The following is a 22,294-nucleotide window of genomic DNA, read 5'->3' as shown; positions in this document are numbered from 1 at the left end:
TAATTTTCCCATATAGTTTCGTTTACTGTATTTTCAGTTGTTTTCCTAGTGGTTTTCTTGGAGATTATAATTAGTACCTTAACTTGAAACAGTTTTGTTTGGAGTATCATCAACTTAATTCCAGTGCTGTCTTAAAGTTTTACTCCAATATAGCTTTAATCCTCAACCCTCTTCTGTGCTATTATTGTCAAGCAAGTTATATTTTTACATGTTATAAACCCATCAACACAGTTTTATAATTACTGCTTTATGCAGTTGTTTTAAAAAATCAGCTGGCAGAGCGGGAGGCTGTGCACCTGGGTGGCTCAGTTGGATAAGCGTCCAACTCTTGATTTTGGCTCAGGTCATGATCTCATGGTTCATGAGATTGGGCCTCGTGTCAGCTTCTGCACATCTCCCACTCATGCTTGCTGTCTCTCTTAAAATAAATAAAACTTAAGAATGAATGAATGAGGGCCTCTGGATGGCTCAGTCGGTTAAACGTCTGATTTTAGTGATGTGGCAGATTACGGTGAGGACTATGATGTATCGTGACATCCTGCTTTTTAGCTGTTAGGGAAGCAGATGACACACGAGCCAGCATAGAGCACAGTTAAGGGTAGAGACTTGTGGATCGATTGGATTTTTGTTTGCAGATAAGGTTGCACAGGAGGAGTCAGTAGAGTTTCCAAAATAGTTTTGCCTAAGAACTTTTAAATCATATATTTACTTTGCCTTGTTCCCAGAAGTATTTGAGGCAGTCTTAAAAATCTTACAGTTGTGTTATTGACCAGAAAAGAATAAAAAATAATTACCATGTGGAATCGATAGTAACAGTATTGGACTGAATAGAGAGGTTAACCATATTGGAGTCTTATCCCAAGAGTTGTGGTGGTTCAATCATTTACTCCATATTGAACTCCACAAACTTGTAGCTTCTAAAGGGTATTTTTAGAGTTAGGTCTCTGTTCTCTATAATGACCCTTTCCGTTTCTTGCTCAGTCACTGAGTAAAATTGATCTTTACTTTGACTACATCTTTAGCACTCGTTATTTTCAGTTGACAAGTTTCAGAGTCATTCAGCACTCTTAGTTAGTGGCAGTTGCAAGGATTGGGCTCAGTCTGTTTTGACAGTGTGTATGACGTGTTTCATCACAGGATGTGTTGTATTTGCATCAGCAGAGCTAAGAGCCTCTTTTTTAATGTGTTTTATTGATCCTGTTCTCAGGTTCATCAAGGCATATAAGAAGTTTGGTCTCCCTCTTGAACGGTAAGCTCCTTATCCACCTGTTTTTCATTTTTATTATGTAGAAGGGTTTTTTTTTGGGGGGGGGAGGTACTACTTTCCATTTAGTACTAACGCTAAGAACATTTATTTTCCTGGAAACATTTTTTAACAAATATTAGCGTGTTGTGTGATTGTACACGGCCTTTTGGGGAGGGATGACAAAGATGACCATCTGAAGAGAGATTTTGCTGGAGTGGAAGATGTAGCAAGTACATTCAAAACTGTAATGCAAAGAAATAATTTCCAGAAGCGATGCTCACAAAATTCCATTTGAAAGAATACATGTAGTAACTATTTGCATCCTAGTTCTTATTCAGTAATGTAAATTTGCGATTTTGTAGTCGTCTTCTTCTTCTTAATGGGGTGTCATGAGGATTAAATGCAAATAGCTTGAGACCTTTCCAGTTGTAACTTACTAAAGGTTGACTGTCATTACTATTTCACGTGCATTCTGAAAATGAACTCAGAAGTTGGATTTCAGCAAGACTCTTTCAACCTAGTTTAGTACTTTGTCCAGAATTAGCAATATATCCTATAAATAATAGTACTGATTTGAAGGGAATACCAGATTCCTTTCTCTTATTCTTGATAAACTTCTGGAGTAGTAGAACATTACAAGCCTGTGTGTTTTTGTCCTGTCTGTGTGGAGAGGAAGCAGTGACGTGTAGCAGTAGCAACAGTGAAACCAAGAAAGTCAGGTGCACCTTGCCAGGATTGTTGCTGATCCTCCAGGTCAGAATGCTGGTCTTTGAGCCCGGTACCATAAAAATCACCAGGGTCTGGGAAAGTGTGTCTAGCTCCTTTGGGCAGACTGATTTTTAGACGTTAACATATTTGCATGCTTCATGTGAGATCAGTGAAACATACTGTAGCAGTAACTGTACTTTGCTTCTAGGAATATTGTAACGAATGAGAGTAGGGCTGGAGAAAGGATTGTGAGCTTGTCCAAAGCAGTAGAGTAGTGCAGTTTTTGGCACTTGACCTGCTACCATTGTCAGACAGCCCATCTAGTTAGTAAAGGAAGCCGACTCCTTTCCCCTGTGTTTTTTGAAATTACTTTGTTTTGTGAACTACTCCAAGGCACAGTTCTTAATGATGGAATGCGTACATTAGCCCTGCGTCACTGTTGGAGGGCTCTTGGTGGAGCCTTGACACAACCAGTGAGGAAAGGAGAGAAAGATGTCTTTGCAGGAGCAAGCATGTAGGGGACCAGGTGGTAGCTCATGTGACATTAGAACAGTGGCCACAGGGCCTTGATGTGTCCCCATATCTGTCCTTCCTCAGGCTGGAGTGCATAGCCCGCGATGCAGAGCTGGTAGATAAGTCCGTAGCGGATCTGAAACGCCTGGGTGAGCTGATTCACAACAGCTGTGTATCAGCAATGCAGGAGTATGAAGAACAGCTGAAAGAAAATGCCAGCGAGGGTAAGTCAGCAAGTCCCTGCCCATGGTTCTCCTGGACCTGGCACTTGGGAATGGGAATTGTGCTAAGGGGCTGGTTTTTGAAGAACAGACTTCTATCCCATGCATCCCTAATCCTTTGAGGTGTGTATTCTGACCTTCCTTTCTGTGAGCTCAGTGTTGTGAGATCCCAGAGCTCGACTCACAAACGAAGTTGATTTGCAGAAGGTGGAGGTAATGAACAGCATGAGTGCTTTCTTCTGATGTTGCTCCAGAAACCTTAGATTCGTGTTAACGCTCTAAAGCCCTGAGTGGGCAGAGCTGACTGTATACATCTGTATTTCAGCTACAAATGAGGACCTTGTTGACAACGATCATCTCTAATTATCTGGGATATACAAACATGAGTTGTGTTGTGGCAGACTTAAAAGGATTAGAGAATTGGAATAAGTAAAATAGGAGATGAATATTGTAAACATTTCTGTCACAGCGAGATTTTCGTGGCACTAGAATTTGTTATGAGTGACAAGTTATACCCTCTCAATGGTCTCATTTGCTGAGAGTAACGGTGCCAGCCTCAGAGGTTAGAACGATGACTGTGTAATCCCATACCTGAAAAGTGCCTATTAGCATGTTGTCTGGCTTGCAGTGTTAGCTAAGATCAGTGAAGAGGTATTTGTGCTTTAGATTTTTTTAAGGGCATTATCGAAAGTAGTAGAATTTTAAAATATCTTCAGTTAGATGGGGTGCCTGGGTGGCTCAGTCAGTTAAGTGTCCAGTTTCGGCTCAAGTCATGATCTGACGGTTCGTGAGTTTGAGCCCCCTGTCAGGCTCTGTGCTGACAGCTCAGAGCCTGGAGGCTGCTTCAGATTCTGTGTCTCCCTCTCTCTGTGCCCCACCTCCACATGTGTGCATGTGTTCGCGCACACTCTCTCTCTCTCTCTCTCTCTCTCTCAAAAATAAATATTAAAAAAATTAAAATATCTTCAGTAGAGTCAAAAGTTTCTTTAGATGTCTTTTCCTTTTTTGTGAAAGAAACTTAAGTGGTTTGGACAGTGATCCCAGTTCATGTTTTTATAGCACTCAGAATATACCCAAGAATAAAGTTTAAGTTTATAGTGTTTTCTTTTTTCATTGTAATTGTTGTGAATAAATTTTACATTCACAGGGTTCAAAATTTAAAAATGGGTACCCTGTTCCTGTTTCTTGTATCTTTCTTTTTTTTTATTTTTTATTTTTTTTTTAATTTTTTTTTTTCAACGTTTATTTATATTTGGGACAGAGAGAGACAGAGCATGAACGGGGGAGGGGCAGAGAGAGAGGGAGACACAGAATCGGAAACAGGCTCCAGGCTCCGAGCCATCAGCCCAGAGCCCGACGCGGGGCTCGAACTCATGGACCGCGAGATCGTGACCTGGCTGAAGTCGGACGCTTAACCGACTGCGCCACCCAGGCGCCCCTCTTGTATCTTTCTAGAAATAAGAAAATACATATTACAAAAAATGAATAGATGATATTTTTCCCCTTATTCCCACAAAAATGCAGCACATGTTCTGTGCCTGGCTATTCCTATCTCCCAGTATATTTTGGTGAGATTTCCTTGTAACAGTTCCCTGCCTCCCACATCCCTCTTTTTTGATTCATGTTTTCATTCTGGATCCGGTTAATTGCTTCCTCCTGCCATTGGGTAACTTGTTCCCCCTATCTGTATTTGCCATGAACTCTGGGTTCAGGATGACATTTCTCATTCAGATGTAAGATTGTCAATAACTCTTTCCTTAAGCGGGAAATTTTTGTTCCTAAAAAAGCTAACATAATTATGTATTTGTCTTATCCTACATTGGACACATTTCTAAATATCAATACCAGTCTTACTCCTCAAAGTTTGATTTCTTTGCTTTTTTTCATCCCACTGGCTCTGGGCGGTCAAAATACTGTGTTTTAAAATTATTTGAAGTTCTTCTTTTCTTTTCTCTCTGCTGTTAGCTCACCCACTTAATAGCGCAACCCCTTTAAGTTTCATTTATTTTCAACTTTCAGGGTTTGCTTTTCTCATGTTGACTTAACTCTCATTTACATGGTCCAAAGCTCCAAAACTCTGAAACAAGTTTCATTTAGAGAATCTTACTTTCATCCCAGCCCCCAGTTCTGCTTTCTTCTTCCCCCATAGGTCGGTGTTTCTAATAATACTTTAGGGTTTATCTTTTTACTGTTTCTCTGTAAGAATTTCAGTATGTGTGTGTGTTTCCCCTGTTGTGTTCCTCGTATTTTCACGTGTGGAGATCACTCCTTCCTTTTGCAATTGCAGTGCTCCACTACGTAGTAAATGTTAGTTCGGACTTCATTGTTCCCGAGCAACAAATATTTGGGTTGTTTTTAGTCTTCGGCCATTTTAAAGAAAGCCACAGTGAATTTGTAGTCTAATGGATATGCTGTTTCGTATCTCTGCCAGCGTATCTTTTGGATTGGTTTCTGGAAGGGGTTGGCTGGGTCCTGGGGAAGTATGACTTGGTTGGAATTTGCTAAATTCTCCTCCAACCGTCTGGTACCATTTATACGGCCACCAGCAATGGATATTGGTGGTGTTTACAGGCCTCACAAACAGGATATTGTCAAATGGTTGGGTTTTTGCCAAGATGATAGGTGAGAAATGGTGTCTTGTTTTTCTTTTAATGAGTAACGTTTTTCTAAGAGCCATTTGTGAACCACCCATTTCCTGCTTTGTTTTCTTTTGAGCTGTTGGTCTTAATTTTTAGGATCTCTTTTTCTGATGGAAGTTCCTGGTTTTCCCCTATAGTTTGTAATTTGTCTTTTTACTTTGCTTATGGCATTTTAAAAAAACTTAAATTTTTTATATAATCAAATGTATCAGTCTTTTTACCTTATTGTGTTTAGGTTTTGAGTCCGTTAAAAACATTTCCTCTACTCCCAGGATAAAAAGGAATTCACTGTGACTTTTTCTCCTCTTGTATGATTTCATTTACTTTTATATCTCTGACCCACTTGGACTTACCCAATTTTATTTATTTTTTGTATGGTTACTGTATATCTCAGTACCATTAAAAACGATTCATCTTTTTCCCACTTCCTGATTTTTATTCTTTTTAAGACTTGCATAGTCTGTTACTGATATGCCATATGTTAAGGGACATTCAGCTGTATAATCTTTTGCTTTACAGTGTTGTGGTAGATAATTGTGTATGCTTTCCATTTTGCACCATTCTCTCCCACCAAGCATTGAATGAGGGTGTTGGTCTCTTGGTCTCACCAACATAATTTTCTCAAATTTTTGAATTTTTCAACATGATAGGTCAGAAATGGTATGCATATATATTTAATTTGCATTTTTCTTCTTGTGAGTGAGGTAGAGTATTTTTCAATTGTTTAGGAATCATTTGTATTTGCTTCTCTGTGAGTTGTCTCTGTCCTTTGCCCGTATTTCTGTTGTAATCCTTTTATTTTAAGGTGGGGAAACTGATACTCAGGTTAATAACTAGAAGTGAGAATGAGAAAAGGGAAGGGAGGAAGGGGTAGTACTATGTGCAGATTTGGGAATAAATCCAGATTTCTGAGTTTTAGAGAAGTGCCTTTCCCACTTTCTCACATTCTGTTCCAACTCTCTTCTGTATTGGGAATAGCATTTGCAAGTGAATTCTAGTGGGTTACAGAAGAGTATCTAAATGATGGTTTATAATCATAGCATCATTTCATCAACTTGAATGTTAACAAAAAAGAAATCTTTTTCAGGCTCTGAGCCATTTTTTTCTTTCATAGACAAGTGTCATCATCTTGTGCTGGACTATGACTAGATTTGACTGGGTTTCATCTTTAATTCTAGGATTATTTTAATCTGGCACTAGGGCTAAAGAAGTCTTTCCATGACACCTTATGTTCATCATTTCAATTGGTATTAACTTGATCTACTTTTTTCATGGAGAAGATCATCTTTGTAACACTGGAGTTTTCTTGAGGCTCCTAGGTGGCTCAGTCGGTTAAGTGTCCTACTCTTGATTTGGGCTCGGGTCATGGTCTCTTCAGTTTGTGAGCTTGGGGTTCTTCCTCTCCTTCTCTTTCTGCCCCTCCCCTGCTTGCACTCTCTTTGTCTGTCTGTCTGTCTCTCTCTCTCTTTCTCGCTCTCTCTCAAAATAAATAAATAAACATAAAAAAAAGTTTCAACTTTTCTTGAATTGTTAAGAGGATAGTTAGAAAACGAAAGAAATCAGTATTACTATTCATCCTTCCAAATCTTCTTTTTTACTTTTAATTTTATAACCAAAGTATAAAACAAACAGGAAAGTTAAAATAGAATTATAAATACCAGTGGATTAAAAAAAAAATCCTAAATCTTAAAAATCTGGAGAATTATTTGGAGGCTACTTAATAACATTAATTGAGAAACTTTTGATTTTAGATTATATCTTTGAACTATAATAATAAGCCACAGATCGATTTCTAGTGAATAGGAGTTGGAACTCCAGCAAATTCTCACTTAACTAATGTGAAATTGGTGTTCTTCAGGGAAAGGACCAGGGAAAAAGAGAGGCCCAACAATCAAAATATCTGGGGTTCAGGTTAATGTGAAATCCATTATACAACATGAGGAAGAGTTTGAGATGCTGCATAAATCTATCCCTGTGGACCCTGAAGAAAAAAAAAAGTGAGTCTGTCCTGTGCATACTCATGAGTGGTTGTGTTGTAAGAAAGTGGATTTGGGGTTAAGTCATGGATTGTCAGGTCATGTTTTCACTGCCTTTTGTAAAATGCATCAGGATACTTTGTGTCATTTGCGTTCATTTCCAAATTTGAAAGGGCCCCCCTCTCATGTCCTCCTGTTTTTGAAATCCCTCTAGATACTGCTTAACCTGTCGAGTGAAAGCTGCACATTTCGATGTCGAGTGGGGGGTAGAGGATGATTCGCGTTTACTCCTGGGAATTTATGAGCATGGCTATGGAAACTGGGAGTTAATTAAAACGGATCCAGAGCTTAAGTTAACTGACAAAGTAAGTAAATCTGTGATGCTGGAGATTTCCAGATTTGTTGAATAATATATATTTTTTGATAACTTATTTTTAACTATTTTCTGGGGGGTGGGGGATCAAATTTGAAATTAGTACAGTAGTAAATTCCTGGGATTTCTTTGTTTTGGGGAATATTACCATCTTTGGTGGACTGGGGCACTGTTACATAGATGAAGATAATAGCCAGGTGAAATTTTGGGGAAATCACAGGAGAAATCTTAAAATTCTAATTCTTCTTGAAGGTACATCAAATGTCATTGCAACAAATACCAGGGTAAGATTATTAATAATACAAGGATTCTTCGGCCTTAATTGTTGGCCGCTTGTTTAAAACTGTATTTGAAGCAGTCGTATTTCCATTCTGCACACAGAGTGAGCCACACCTTGGTGTTTTTTGTAATGGGATTAAACCTTGGCTGTACGTCTCCCACAAAATCGAGCCTCCCACCCTACCCGTTGCAGTCAGGCTACCAGACAGTGAGGCCGTGCTCAGAGCTGTAAGCAGGGAAAGCTGACTGGCTCAAACTTTCGTAGGACGCGCTCCACGTTGTGCTCCTGGCAGGGCTTTTCCTGGCACGTCAAACAATGCTCATCCCACGTGTGGTGTTCTGAGAGGGTGACAGCACCCTGCCATAAGCACTGAGACCAAATCCAGTCTGGCCCGAGAGGTCCCACCGTGGTAGCAGGGACGGACCACGTCCTGGCATAGCTCAGTGCTCTCCGGCAATGCTCTAAGAAGCATTTTCAATCTAAAACGAAGCTTTAACCTAGCTCCAGGGATTCCCTGCTCCTGGAAGGAGGAAATCCACGACGGCTGGGATGCTCTAGCAGATGAAGCCAACAAGCCCCTCCTACCTGAGTTGTTCTACCCTGTTAACAGCACAGGTAGGAGCCAGTGGGAGAGCTGGATTTCTCCATCCCATTTTGTAAAACGAGAACGGCTCATGAGGGATTTTCAGTGACCGGGAGCCATGGACGTGAGATAGGATCTGAGGCTTTATCTGTGTTTCGGGTGGTTGGGGAGGGAAAGGACTGCTCAGTTCTTTGTTGTTTCTGTGTATCCGGATCCACTAACCGGGACATGGGTGGTGGCGGGTGCTTCTCTTCCTTTCCTGTTGAAGATTCTGCCCGTGGAGACGGATAAAAAGCCGCAGGGGAAGCAGCTGCAGACCCGGGCGGACTACTTGCTGAAGCTGCTCAGGAAGAGTCTGGAGAAGAAGGGGGCTGTGACGGGCGGGGAAGAGGTGAGTGGGGCAGCCAACCGGGCATCCTTCAGCGGGCCGAGGCTCCAACCCTGCAGAATTAGGTAGGAGAAGGGATGCTTGCCCTCTCCAAGGAGGTACATTCCATAGTCAGGTGTTGCTTTTGAGGGTGCAATAATGATGTTTTGGTTGGTAATAACAGAAAAGTTCATTCGGTAATTGACCTAAACATCTTGGCACCTTTCTTACAAACCCACTGTCCTCCAGTATTGCCTCAAAATAGTCCTCACCTCTCCCAGCCCCACCTCCAGACGTATGCTTTTACTGTTTCTTTGTGCTGCTTCCTCAATTTTGGAACATGGTACTGGTTGTTGTATGAGTACCACCAGGTTTACCTGGTGTAGCTAACTCTGGGCTGCTTGAAGGATGGGTCCCGTAGGTCTAATGGATGGTTAGTGGATTCGGTGGATTCAGAAACTGGCCTTCAGTTAGGACTGCCTTACCTGCTCAGTGAAGAATACCAGCAGAGTTGCCAGTGAACTCATCTAAACCTTAATCTGCTTTTATTTTCCCAATTTTTCATTTCAAATGAGAATCACAGTGAGGAGGAGAGAGGTTACATTTGGTACTAGCAGCCTTTGTGGGTGCTGGTTCCTAGTCCTTTGAGAGCTCTGCCGTTTGCATTTGTTTTCCTGTATTATAAACAAAACAAATTTTATATAAAGTCACATTTCATTTCTGATCATTTTTAATATTATAGTGTCATAGGTAGTGCCATTCTCCAGATAGCATGTTGAGTATGAAGTGTACATTAGGTTCTGGAGGGACAGATTAGGTCATGTTTATACTTGTAGATTTCTGAACCATGTTGGAGTGGATCCATATTTTAACCTTTTTCCTAATTTTTAGATAGAGTGTACTTCTCGATTTTCAAATGTCACTGTTATGTCTCACATTAAATTTATTGGTATTTTTGTGCATAAAGGTGCTTTTCCTTCTTCTGTATTCTATCTTTAGTGTGAATTCCAAATATTGGAATCCATAGGTTCAAGGATGTGGAGGCTTTTATGTGGCATAGGGACCTGTATAAGGCCTACATGACTGTTCTCCTTTTTTTTCCCCCAGGTAGAATAAGTTGCATGCTTTGAATTGCCTTTGAATCTTCTCGTTTGAATTGTGTGACTGCTCCTGCTCCGAAGAGTCCTAATGTTACCTGGTCATGCTTTTTAAGGGACTTGATTTGTGGTTTTAACATCATTTTCTGTCTCTTCCAGGCCAAATTAAAGAAGCGGAAGCCTCGAGTAAAGAAGGAAAACAAAGAGCCCAGGCTGAAAGATGAGCATGGGATTGAGTTTTCATCACCTAGACACTCAGACAATCCATCGGAAGAGGGAGAAGTAAAGGTATGTGGCTGGATTTCAGTTGACAGTTTGCTTGTAGGCTACATTTATTTTGCCAAGTGGTATATATAAAACCATTCAAGATGTGTTTGGTTTATATGCAGAGTCAATAAAGTGAAAATAGAATCTATATGTCTTTGCTTAACCCGTGAGAGGGGAATCGGTTCATTTAAGTCGGCCATTGCAGAGTCCTAGATAGTGGAAGTAAATGAAGGGACCTGTGCAAGGTGAAGTGATAAATGGCACACGACACCAAGCCTTGCGGTGAGAAAGGTTAGGGAGTGGTGGGGACTGTGGCTCACCAGGGGCTTCGTGCCTGATGCTGAGGGGGCAGCGGCTCTGCCGTTCAGTGCTTCGTGGGCTAACAGAACGCTTCTGTGGGTCAGGTTTGGCCCGGGGCCTGGCAGCTTGTGAGACCTCTGGCCTGAGCAAACTGAAAAATTGGTAGCATTTGGTGTGTTGTTTCAGGGAGTAACAACTTTATGGGATTTTATGTCGTTTCCCTTTGGGTGTGATGGTACTTTGAGATTAGCTCCAAGAGGATCAGCAGTGGGTGCAGAAAGTGGCATGGGTTTGTCATGCATACACGAATTCAAAAACTAGCAACCTTGACAGTTACTAGGTGGTGGGTATATAACATATCTGGGCCTCAGTTTTTTCTGTCTGTGAAATGGGAATGATAATGCCTCTGGTTGAAGGGTTGCTGTGAGAATTAGAGAGATGTGAGTCAAGAGCATCTGCGGCTCCAGGCCTAACTGGTTATTTATCATTGGGGAGTTTAGAGTTGTGTGAGTGCATGCATTAAGGCTGTAAGCGTGAAAACAAGCTTCCAAGTGTAGATGTAGTGATGAACCAATGTAGACGGTTGCTCCTCTCTAGAAAGTAGGCGAGTAGATACAAAGTTTGTGGCTAAAGCTCATAGCCCTGTTTGTTTTCTAGGATGATGGCTTAGAAAAAAGTCCAATGAAAAAGAAACAGAAGAAGAAAGAGAACAAGGAGAACAAGGAGAAACAAATGAGTTCTAGGAAAGACAAAGAAGGGGACAAGGAGAGGAAGAAGTCAAAAGATAAGAAAGAGAAGGTATCAGTGTCCTTCTACTTACTGAGATACCCACAGCCTCTGAAATTTCTTCTAGGATTTAGAATGGGGTTTGAGGGTCCGGAAATCATCGTCTCTTTATGGGCACATCTAAGAAGGAAGGATGGGGTTGTCAGGGGGATGCTCGCACCTCCTTTTACAGAGAGGGGAATGTGCAGTTTGGGTTTTTTTGTTTTTTTTTTTTTAAATATAGAAGGCCTTTGATCTCTCATAACATTTCAGAGGGGAAGTTTTGAATGACATAGAACAGGTGAGAGAAATCTGCATTCACAGGTAATGACTTGAAATATGTTCTTACGTTCATGGTAGAAGAATATAATCCATAGATGAATTTGAATATTTGATGGGTTTAGGAGTTGAACCAAATATATCCAGAGAAGTGTTTAGAGTAGAAATGGATGAAAAACGCTGCTATTCTAGAACCTTTGCTTTGGGAGTTTTAAGAAGTTAATTCTAAACCACAGACTTCTGGTAGAGTGTTGCTTGTATGCTTGCTGACTTCTGATGAAATTATTTTGTAATTCACTCTTAATCATTAAAACATACAAATATCTACTATAATCCCATCATCCAGTGATCTCTATAGTAGATTTCTTGATGAGTCCCTTTGGAACCTTTGTTTTATACGGATGAGTATAAAATGAAGATCAACTCAGACTCTTTGGGTAGCCCTTTCTCCCAAATTCAGCAGTACATCAGAAACAACATTCCAAGTGAATAAGTGTTAAAATCACTTTGAATAAAGAAGGTTCTGTTTGGTTATATATCTTGGAAGCAATTTAAGCTTCCCATATTGAAATCACTTTGAAATTTTTTATGTTAGGAAAACCTGTGCCAGATACCTTTGCATCTGTGCTCCCACAGAAAGATAATCAGTTTTTTTTTTAAGTGAAACATTTCCAAAATAAAAGCACGAGGAACAGTGTACCAAACATCCACTCATCCACCACCCATGTATAACTGTTACCAACATTTTGTCATGTTTATTCCAAGTGCCTTTTGTTTGGCTGGTGTATTTTGTGTTTTGTGCACACCTTACCAGCACTGTTGAAGCCCCCTCCATTCCTTCTACCTGATTTCCTGACTCTGCCTCCCTGTTTTTTCCTCTCATGGTTTGAAACCTTCCTATCTGTGTTTTTATACTTTTACCATGTATTAAAGAATCCTAAACAAAGCATACTATTAGGTTTTCAAATGTTCATACGTAAAGTCAGTGTATAAGTATGTATCTTCATCCTTCTGCATCCTTTCATGGATAAATGAGATTTATCCATGTGGATTTGTGTGCATTTCAGTCATTTACAGTACTAAAGTTAATACAGATTTCTTTTTTTTAAATTTTTTTTTTCAACGTTTATTTATTTTTGGGACAGAGAGAGACAGAGCATGAACGGGGGAGGGTCACAGAGAGAGGGAGACACAGAATTGGAAACAGGCTCCAGGCTCTGAGCCATCAGCCCAGAGCCTGACGCGGGGCTCGAACTCCCGGACCGTGAGATCGTGACCTGGCTGAAGTCGGACGCTTAACCGACTGCGCCACCCAGGCGCCCCCAGATTTCTTGATCAAAGTGTATGTTCATAAGCTCTTAATAAAAGTTGCTACGTGATACTTTACAAGAGCTTTGGCAATTTATAATCTTAGCCTGTTGATGGCGTTTTTGTGCATTTTATGGTGAGGGGATAGAAGCCAAAATAGCATTGTTCTGAAGCTGAAGTTATGATTGGTTTTTTGGAGAAAGAAATGGAAATGATGTGTGATTAAGCCATTTGTTAATTGTGTAGATTTGATTACATGGTGTTTCTGAAGACTTCATTTTACCCTTTTTATAAACTGAGTCCGTCACATTTCCCCACTGGAGTGATGTGACATAGGTAAGAAGTCCAGCTTACAAGGCAGGATTGCACAAATGACAATGATTCCTTGTAACTCTTTTTTAAAAGCCTAAAGGTGGTGATGCCAAATCTTCAAGTAAATCAAAGCGATCTCAGGGTCCTGTCCATATTACAGCAGGAAGTGAGCCTGTCCCCATTGGAGAGGATGAGGACGATGATCTGGACCAGGAGACATTCAGCATAGTAAGTCTTAAAATTGAGGGGTGCTGGTGTGTGTGGCCACAGTGCTTGCCGTGGCTCCGTCTTTCTCAGGTCAGCCACACAACCGCAGTTGGCCTGAGTGTTAGTATATTACTTTGGAACACATTGCTTCTACTGTCTAAAGACCTTTTGCTCTGGAACAGGCTGGCAGGAAGAGATTTTCTTACTCACTCTCTGGGGAGAGAGTTTGGGGGATCGATTTCATATCTTGTGCTCCCGCTCAAAAAGGCTGCAAGCGGCCCTTAGAGGCATTTGGGAAACCCTAGTGTTAACTGAGGTAACATTTCCTAAATACTTTCTGTGTGCCAGTGCCTGGAGTTACCTACTGTGTTGCAAAGAGGACTCTTTCTGTCACTGCAGACTTTACATTTGAGTGGGGGAGATAGTCAGATAGGCACACAGATTGTGCTTGTGCTACTGTGATGGGGACGTGCGGGGGGGACAGCAGATGCTCTGAAGATGCTGTGAGAAGGGGAGCGGACCCAGGCAGGGGCTATTGGGAAGGCATGTTTAAGGAGGTGATGTTCAAATTGGGTTCTGAAGGAAGAGGAAGAAGTCACAGGAGACGAGGGCAGAGAAGAACGTGCCAGGGCAAGGCAGCAGCATGCACAAAGGCTGTGTGGCAGAACTGCCTATGGTGCAGTAAGGGGGTTACATAAGGCCACTGTGGCTTGTGTGGTGAGAACAAGGGGACAGCATGACACGAGACGCGGCCGGGGTACTGGCTGAGTGCACTGGAGCAGTGGTGAGCCTGGTGTTACCTTCCATGCTCTGTACTGCGGTGCTAGGGGCACGGCCCAGGTCTCATGTGGGATTGGAAACGGTCCAGTGTGTCCTTAAGGGCGACCTTAGCCCCTCACCGGAGCTGCAGGTTCTTCACTGGACTGTGTGCTCCATGAGTCCCCTCACCTCCTCTGCCCAACCTTGCATAAATCACAGCTCGCTAGAGTAGTTAATTCAGTCTCAAAGAGAACCTGGTCTTCCAAATTTCAAAATACTCCTGCTGTGTGGCAGCAGAGGGTAGGATACTGACCTCATCCTGTAAGGTAGTCTTCTCGTTACTCCTGTCTCTGTGTTCTCCCAAATCTATCCACACATATCTATTTTTTATTCTTCCTTCTCTCATTTATCTTACTCCTCTGTTACTGTTCTGCCCTGAGCTCTCTGATGGGGACTACTTTCTTATGTCAAGTACACTTAGGTGTAAGAAGTGTATCTGAAGAAGTATCTCTAAAGTAAAAGATACATCAGTATTTGAGTATTTAAGCTATCTGAAAGGGGTAAGTTCACTGTACAGCCATCCGTCTGATCTGTATCCTGGTTTGTCCTTAGCCCAGTATTTCTGAGAGGAAACCCCAGCTAGTGCTTCTGTGTACCATTTTCGTTTTCAGAATGATCTTACATATTGGCTCTTTTAATTGTGCTAAGGATTATGAAATCCTTAAAAAATGTAGAAAAATGTAAAGAATACGAGAGACATTGATACAGGTGCCATGAAGCCTTGTCAAATGTGAGTTTTTAAGACTGAGGGTAAAGTTGAAGTCCCTGGTGTTTCTGACTCTAAACCCACACCTGTCCTTTCTTACCTTCCCCAGGAATAAGGGTGGTTTTAGGTCCAGATGTCATTCTTGTGCTTGGTTTGAGAGTTTTAGGACTTTTGTCTATAAAGACCATAATGGGTCACATAAACAGCCAGGCACTGTTTGTGTGCAATTTAGAGCTTTTTCTCCACAACAATCTTATGAGGTAGGTAGTTATCTCCACTCTACTTATTAAAAAATAAGGTAAAGAGAGTCACATAAGTTGTCCAGTGTCACCACAGTTAAGATGTGGCACAGAGGTTTGACCCAGACAGTTGGGCATGAATGCCTGGGTTCTTAACTGTTCTACTGCACAGCCTCCTAAGTTCCATACACAGCACATTATCTTGCTCTCCGTATTCAAAGACTTGATATAAATGCCACGCTGTGTATGTCATGTAACTTGATTTTCCTCTCGCACCATCTCTATTTTTTGAGGTTTATCCATGTTAGTAGTTTAAACTTTCGGGGCGCCTGGCTGGCTTAGTTGGTGTAGCATGCAACTCTCGATCTCGTGGTCTGGAGTTCAGGTCCCACGTTGGATGTAGAGCTTACTTAACAAAAAAATTAAAAATTAAAATAATTTTTTTTTGTATTATTCTGTATTAAGACTTCTATAATTCATGGTTTCTCCTGTAGATGAACCTTGAGGTTTTCCAAATGTTTACTACTAAAAATAGCAAAATTGTTTTAAATATTTTATTTAAAAAAATTTTTTTTAATGTTTATTTATTTTTGAGAGACACAGAGACAGAATGCAAGTGGGTTAGGGGCAGAGAGGGAGGGAGACACAGAATCTGAAGTAGACTCCAGGCTCTGAGCTGTCAGCACAGAGCCTGATGTGGGGCTTGAACTCACGAGCTGCGAGATCATGACCTGAGCCGAAGTTGGATGCTCAACCAACTGAGCCACCCAGGCGCCCCGAAAAATGTAAATATTTTCATTTACATATGTAAACGTTTCTCTAGTTCTGGGTCTTCCTAGGGCTTGCATGCACACCCATCACTTTCCTAGGTACTGTTGAATTAACCTTGAAAGCAATTATGGAGATTTATACACTCCTTTTCACAGTGAACTTGAGTTCCAGTTGTTTCCCAGTCTTAGAAACACTTGGTAATTTCTGACTTCCTAATTTTTGCTTATCTGAGAAGTATGAACTATTGATCAGTGGCGTAGGTGAACACTTGTTTTCGTATCTGTTAGGCATTCATGTTTCTAATAAATTGCCTGTGCATATCCTTTGCCTATTTTAGGGTAATTTGTTTGTTCGTACCTTTTCTATAGTGCCCTTTATACATTCATGATACTAATTTGTTACTCATAACAGTTGTTCTAGGTATCTTCCAGGTTGTGGTACACTTTTCTATTTTGTGTCCTTTTTCTTAAAATTGAGGTATAACTCTGAAAAGTAAACAGAAGGAATTATCACAGAGTGATAGAAGTTTGTGGGGTTTTCATCATTCTGAAATGTCATGATCTTGTGCCTTAGTAGTTTGTTGTGCCAAGTATGTAAGCCGTTGACAACCATTCTCTATGGGTCCGAAAAAGTTTTCTTGAATTATTTTGTGGTAATTTCCTCCTAATTCTTGGTTTTAACTTTATGGAACTTTCTGTTTTGGATATTGAACTCTTGGGATGGTTCCCAATATTACTACCTTTTTTATTTTCCATTTCTGCTTTTTAGATTCTACTTTCTAGGAGATGCCCTTCACTTTATCTCACATTATGTCTTTTCTTCTTCTTTTTTTCTTTTTTTTTGAGAGAGAGCACAAGTGGGGGAGAGAGGCAGAGGAAGGGAGAGAAAGAATCTTAAGCAGGCTCCACACCCAGCACGGCTTAATGCGGGGCTCAATCCCATGATCATAAGATCTTGACCTGAGCCGAAATCAAGAGTTGGATACTTAACCGACTGAGCCACCCGGGCATGCCTCACATTATTTCTTTCAGGCTTTTTACTTCTCTTGTCATGTTTTATTTCCCAGATCTCCCCCCCACCCCCACCCCTTCATGGTTCTCTTGAATGTTTTTATATTTCTGTTGAATTTGTTTTCCATCCTTCATGTTAGATATTTTTTCAAATGGCTTGGTTATCATTGTCTGCACACATATTTAGGAGTAGGGGCCTAGCCATCTGACGTGGGTGGAGCCTGATCAACTTTGAGTGCTCACCATGGGTGATGTGGTAGGGCTGCTGCCTTAGGAGGCTTCCAGTGTGTAGTTCCTCCTCTTAGATGGTCAGATTTTGTGGAGAAGAATCCTTCCATCTCCTGAGTGGAGGGCGAAGGCCTGGCTGTCTTCATTCTGGAGTCTGGGAGGCAGAAGGCCAGGTGATGGCTCATCTAGTGTGCATATGTCCATATGCTCCTGTTTCAGTGTGGCAGCCTTGCCTCTTGGCTGTGCCCATGTAGCCCAGTTCAGAGACCTTTCCTTCATACTCTCCAGAGAATAACTTCCACATCTTTTGCTGGGCAGAGTTGGAGATTTGGGTGTCTCTTGTGACTCTGGGTATCAGTTACTTCTAAGCATTGTTGAAAAAACCCAATCCTTAGTTTTCACCCTCTCCTACTTGCAGAGGTGTCTAGAGAGACTCTGGGGGGAATTTTGTAGTATAAACCAGGTTGGTTCGCCTTTTAGGTCTGTTGAGTGATTTCCCTTGCTGCCAATATTTTGTGGCTCTTGTTTTCTCTCTCATTTTCCCTTGTCTTTATGGGCTTATCTCTTTTTAAGACCCTTCCTTTACTGTTGTGTTAGTGGAGTTGGGCAGGAGGAGAAAATGATTCTGGTGTTTAGCCCACCATCTTTATCTGGAAGCTACCCACGTAGTTTCTTATAAGCCTGAAGGACTTGTAAATATTTTATCCTGCAGTTTTAGATAGTTTAGATGGTGGTGAGAAGTTTCTAGGTTAGGTCTGTAATTTCGCTTCTCATCGGATCTTCATAATGGACTTAAGAGGCATTATCATGCCCCTGTTGCAGGTGAGGAAACAGAAGCATTTTGAGCTATAATAAAGGAAAGGTGTAGAGGTCTTCACTCTAAGAGATGCTGTTGGGACCTGCACCTCAGGTTTTCCTGACTTAATACTTACACTTGTTCCCCTGACTCTAACCCATTCCTCCTCTAGGGTAATATGGCGTGAGAGTGGGCCGGGTTTTCTCTGGGAATTTAGGGCACAGGAACCAAAGACAAGGTGTCTTTGCTGCAAGTGTTTTATATCTCTACTCTGTTGGCCTGTTCCAGTGCAAAGAGAGGATGAGGCCCGTGAAAAAGGCACTGAAACAGCTGGACAAACCCGACAAGGGGCTCAATGTGCAGGAACAGCTGGAGCATACCCGAAATTGCCTGCTGAAAATCGGAGACCGGATAGCCGAGTGCCTTAAAGCCTACTCAGACCAGGAGCACATCAAACTGTGGAGGAGGTGAGTGGCCTTGGTCTCAGAATGCCTTGTTTGATTTGACAGTGTATGTGTGTGTGTGGGGGGGGATCTGTTCTTGTTTTATAAAGGGTGACATAACCACCTAATGAAAATCTTTCCCCCAATAAAAATCATCTATTGGCAACATACCTGCAGGCTTCAATTTCATTTTCCTGCAATAGGTCATTCCACTGAGACCAGTCTTTGAAATAGGTAGGATGATGTCATTATTTTACAAGAGAACAGCAGGAGTACCGAATTTGCTGGCCTATTCTCAGAACAAGGACTTGGTCTGTAAGCCTAGAAGGGATAAAAATCATCTGGTCTCACTACTTCACCCACCTCAGGTTGCTAGTCAGATATAAAAACTATTTGATCAGTTCTTTACTAACACACGAGGTGAAGCGAAGGTTAAAATCACCAGAACTGTGATTTCTCTATTCTCTCTGATAATTAAAAAGAATGCTAGTAGTCATTTGTATTAATACAGTTTAATACAGAACTTCAGTTTTTAAGGCATATCATGGCTCGTATATATTCATTTATATATTCACTTACGATATTTTACAAAAACAACTGGAGTGTCTTCCTCAAAAATCATTGTAACACTGAGTCTCTAAAATCCACAGTCTTTGAACTCTTATACTTCATGGTTAATATAATTATTTAGGTATAATATGCCCAATCTCAGTGGATTGGTTTTGAGTGAAAAATAGATTTAAGAAAACTTCGCCATGATGCTATCTGTAGCATGCTTCACACCCATTAAAAAGATATTAAGCTTCAAATGTTACTTTTATTCCCCTTTATACTGTTAACCAGCTTCTTCTTGTACCTAGCTAGCCTCTGGGATATATTTCTACCCAACTTAATCTCTGCTGGAAGATAACAAAAGGTCATCCTAGTACATAGTCTGTGAAGCTAGGATTCCTCCCGTGACCTGGGGCCTGTCTGTGTTTAATTGTACCAGGTACTGTGGTCCTGGCTAACAGTAGTTCATAAGAAGGTCTTTGTCCACTCAGAAGAGACGGCCCTTTATGAAGTGGTGATTGTGAGACCATGTGTGTGGTAGGTGTTCGAGAAGGAGGAAGGGCCTGCAGAAGAGCAGTCGGAAGAAACTCTTCTGAGAGGCAGGCGAGTGGGCATGGGCAGGGTGGACTTGCTTAGATGAGGAGAGTTTTCAGGCTTTGGCGAAGGCTTCAAAGTGAGACAGTGAGAAGGGGGGCTGGGAGGTATTTAGGGTTTAAAGATAGTTTGTTAAGACCACCGATGGCTTTGCACCTGATGCAGCAGGTTTACTACTTAGGGAACCCGTGGTTCCTGCAGGTGGCGTGACATGGTGAAACTCTTGTCTTCATTGTGTGGAGAGAGGTGAGACTCCTTTTCCAGCTCACTGCCAGTACCCCTGCCTCCTTGTTCTAGACACCTGTTTTGCCCAGCACTCTCCTGTTCACTGTAATGCCTTGCTGGGGTGGATGTGGTGGAATTACAGTGGAGGCGCCTCTTGGGAGTTTTTAGGAAGAAAGGATAGACTTTGTGGTGACAACTGGGAGGAGAAGGGGCAGGAGCACGGAGATGCCCGAGTGTATGGAGGTCTCCACCTGGAAGATGGTAATGACGTGTTGGGTGGCAGAATCCAGGAAGTGCAGAACATGGAGGAAGACTCCAGGGCTTTCCTGAGTGCCAGTGAAATAAGGGATTTTAGCTCGGAAACAGAGCCTTCGTCTCCAGACCCCTCAGTCAAACTCCATGGACACGGCATCTGAAGGAGTGTTAATGAAACACAGACCTGAAAGAATGTTCCTGTTATTTAATTTCTACACTTGGAGAGTATCCATTGCAGAATTCAGTAGCTTGCCATCCATAAAGAGAATAAAAAGTTATTTTAAAAATTCTGTAATTTACTAGAACTATTATTTTTTTTTTTAGGAACCTATGGATTTTTGTTTCCAAGTTTACAGAATTTGATGCTCGAAAATTGCATAAATTGTACAAGATGGCTCATAAGAAAAGATCTCAAGAAGAGGAGGTAAAATACAAATTTAATCCTAATTCGTACTAACAGATAAAAGCCAGTTGCACAGAGCAATTCCTTAGTTACTGTTTTTCCCTGGGGAGATGGTCATGGAATGATACTTTTGGTGCTAGAAGGGTCCCTGGTTCTCTGCCCTCCCCTCACAGACGGATGTTCAGGTCCACCTCAGCCCTGCCTCCCTGTACTGTGTGCTCCTATGCCGTTTTAGCTCTGCGCTTTCTCAGCACACCTCACTGGTAGTGAAAGTGACAGACTCGGTGGCTGAAATAGCCAATCTGTTAGAACCAAAGAGTGTTAAAATTCTGACAGGGTGTTGTTACCTGCATTCTTTTTTTTAATTTTATTTTTGAGAGAGAGCAAGAGAGCGAGAGAGAGAGGGAGGGAGGGAGGGAGGGTGAGGGGCAGAAAGAGAAGTAGACACAGAGTCTGAAGCAGGCTCTAGGCTCTAAGCTGTCAGCATGGAGACTGACGCAGGGCTCGAACTCATGGACTGTGAGATTATGACCTGAGCCGAAGTCAGACGCTTAACCAACTGAGCCACCCAAGCGCCCCTACCCTGCGTTCTTATGCCCATAATCATTTATTCTCTCGTCTTGTGGTAGCTTATAAACGTGGCTCTTGATAAGTCATGTGGGCAGAAAATACTTGTTTTGTTCTTTTCTGGGTCACGTATACTTGGTGTTCCTTCCTGCGTTTGTATGTAACGTCCCAGCTACTCATGTAAAGGAGCCAACATGAGAAGGTGCCCAGAAGTTCCTTCCCTTCTTTGGCATAGGGGGATGGGCACATAAATGCCTTAGCTGATTTTGAAGACATGCCCATTCACAGATCTGCTGACCTGCCACATCAGCCCTTTAGGGCCCCCAAATCAGCCATTTAGAGCCAGTCTCTGGACATTTAGTACCTCCTCCACTAACCTGTCAGCTCCTCAAAGGCAGAGATATTATGCTTCTCATCCTCTGCTATATCCTCAGTGCCTGGAAAGGTACTGGGCACAGCGAAGGTGCTTAGAAGTATTTGTTGCATGAACTTAACATGCTTAGTATTGTGTTGTACTGTAGAATAGTATGCTCAAGTAGTTTATAATTTAGAAGAATATGATATGGTAGTAATATATAGAGATAATATACTAGTATCATTGAGCGTTAATGTAAATTTTAAGCATTATAAAAGTTTGCGAGGATAGTCAGGAAAAGCCTGAGGAGGGAATGAAATAGTGGGAAAGACCCTGTAGTGGGGAGTGAAAGTTACGATGAGGGTTTATAGCTGAACACACGATGGTAAAGGGGCCACGTTAGTCTAAGTATCAGCAGTTAGCATATTGAACAAAAATAGTGGTCCTGCTGCTGGGGGTGTGCACTATCATAGCCTTCTGGAGGGACAGTTCAGTCAGATTTGTCAAAAGACAAAAACAGTTCTTCTGAGAATTTAATGAGGTAATTAAGGATTTAAACATGTTTATTGTGGAAATGACTTGAATGCCCAACGATAAAAAATAGATTAAATAGATTATGATATATTCATGCTGGGGAATATTATTCAGCCATAATACAATAGTGTAAGTAAGTGTTTACATGAGAAAATTTTCATCATGTGTTAAGTGAAAGAAGAATACCAAATAATATTTTTGTTGTTAAAAAAAAAATAACACACACACATATAAACACAAGCTTAGAAAGATATGGATCAAATCGCAGACATTAATTTCTTTGGTAGTGAGATTTTAGGGCACTTTACGTTATTTTTTGCTGTTGCTGTTCTTATTATATTTTCTACTATTTTTCT

At 41.4% G+C, this 22,294-nt stretch overlaps 1 protein-coding gene across 4 annotated transcripts in view; it reads left to right on the top strand.

The window, feature by feature from the left end:
• Positions 1–22,294, top strand: part of CHD2 (chromodomain helicase DNA binding protein 2) — a 124,220-nt gene that overhangs the window by 86,132 nt on the left and 15,794 nt on the right. For 3 of the 4 annotated variants that reach the window (XM_047086609.1, XM_047086610.1, XM_047086608.1), the window contains 10 exons: positions 1,208–1,249; positions 2,552–2,691; positions 7,186–7,324; positions 7,518–7,668; positions 8,808–8,930; positions 10,163–10,291; positions 11,228–11,368; positions 13,328–13,462; positions 18,299–18,477; positions 20,404–20,503. In XM_047086609.1, coding sequence (XP_046942565.1) covers positions 1,208–1,249; positions 2,552–2,691; positions 7,186–7,324; positions 7,518–7,668; positions 8,808–8,930; positions 10,163–10,291; positions 11,228–11,368; positions 13,328–13,462; positions 18,299–18,477; positions 20,404–20,503 — 1,279 coding nt within the window. The remainder of the gene's footprint in view (positions 1–1,207; positions 1,250–2,551; positions 2,692–7,185; positions 7,325–7,517; positions 7,669–8,807; positions 8,931–10,162; positions 10,292–11,227; positions 11,369–13,327; positions 13,463–18,298; positions 18,478–20,403; positions 20,504–22,294) is intronic. The other variant, XM_047086611.1, reaches the window with a different exon arrangement.

Source organism: Lynx rufus, unplaced genomic scaffold (assembly GCF_022079265.1).
Source record: "Lynx rufus isolate CCGP_SWC_20201006 ecotype Redwood Valley unplaced genomic scaffold, mLynRuf1.p SCAF_21, whole genome shotgun sequence".
NCBI lineage: Eukaryota > Metazoa > Chordata > Mammalia > Carnivora > Felidae > Lynx > Lynx rufus.
Note: the sequence above shows the minus strand (reverse complement) of the source record. Positions and strands in the feature narration are given on the sequence as shown.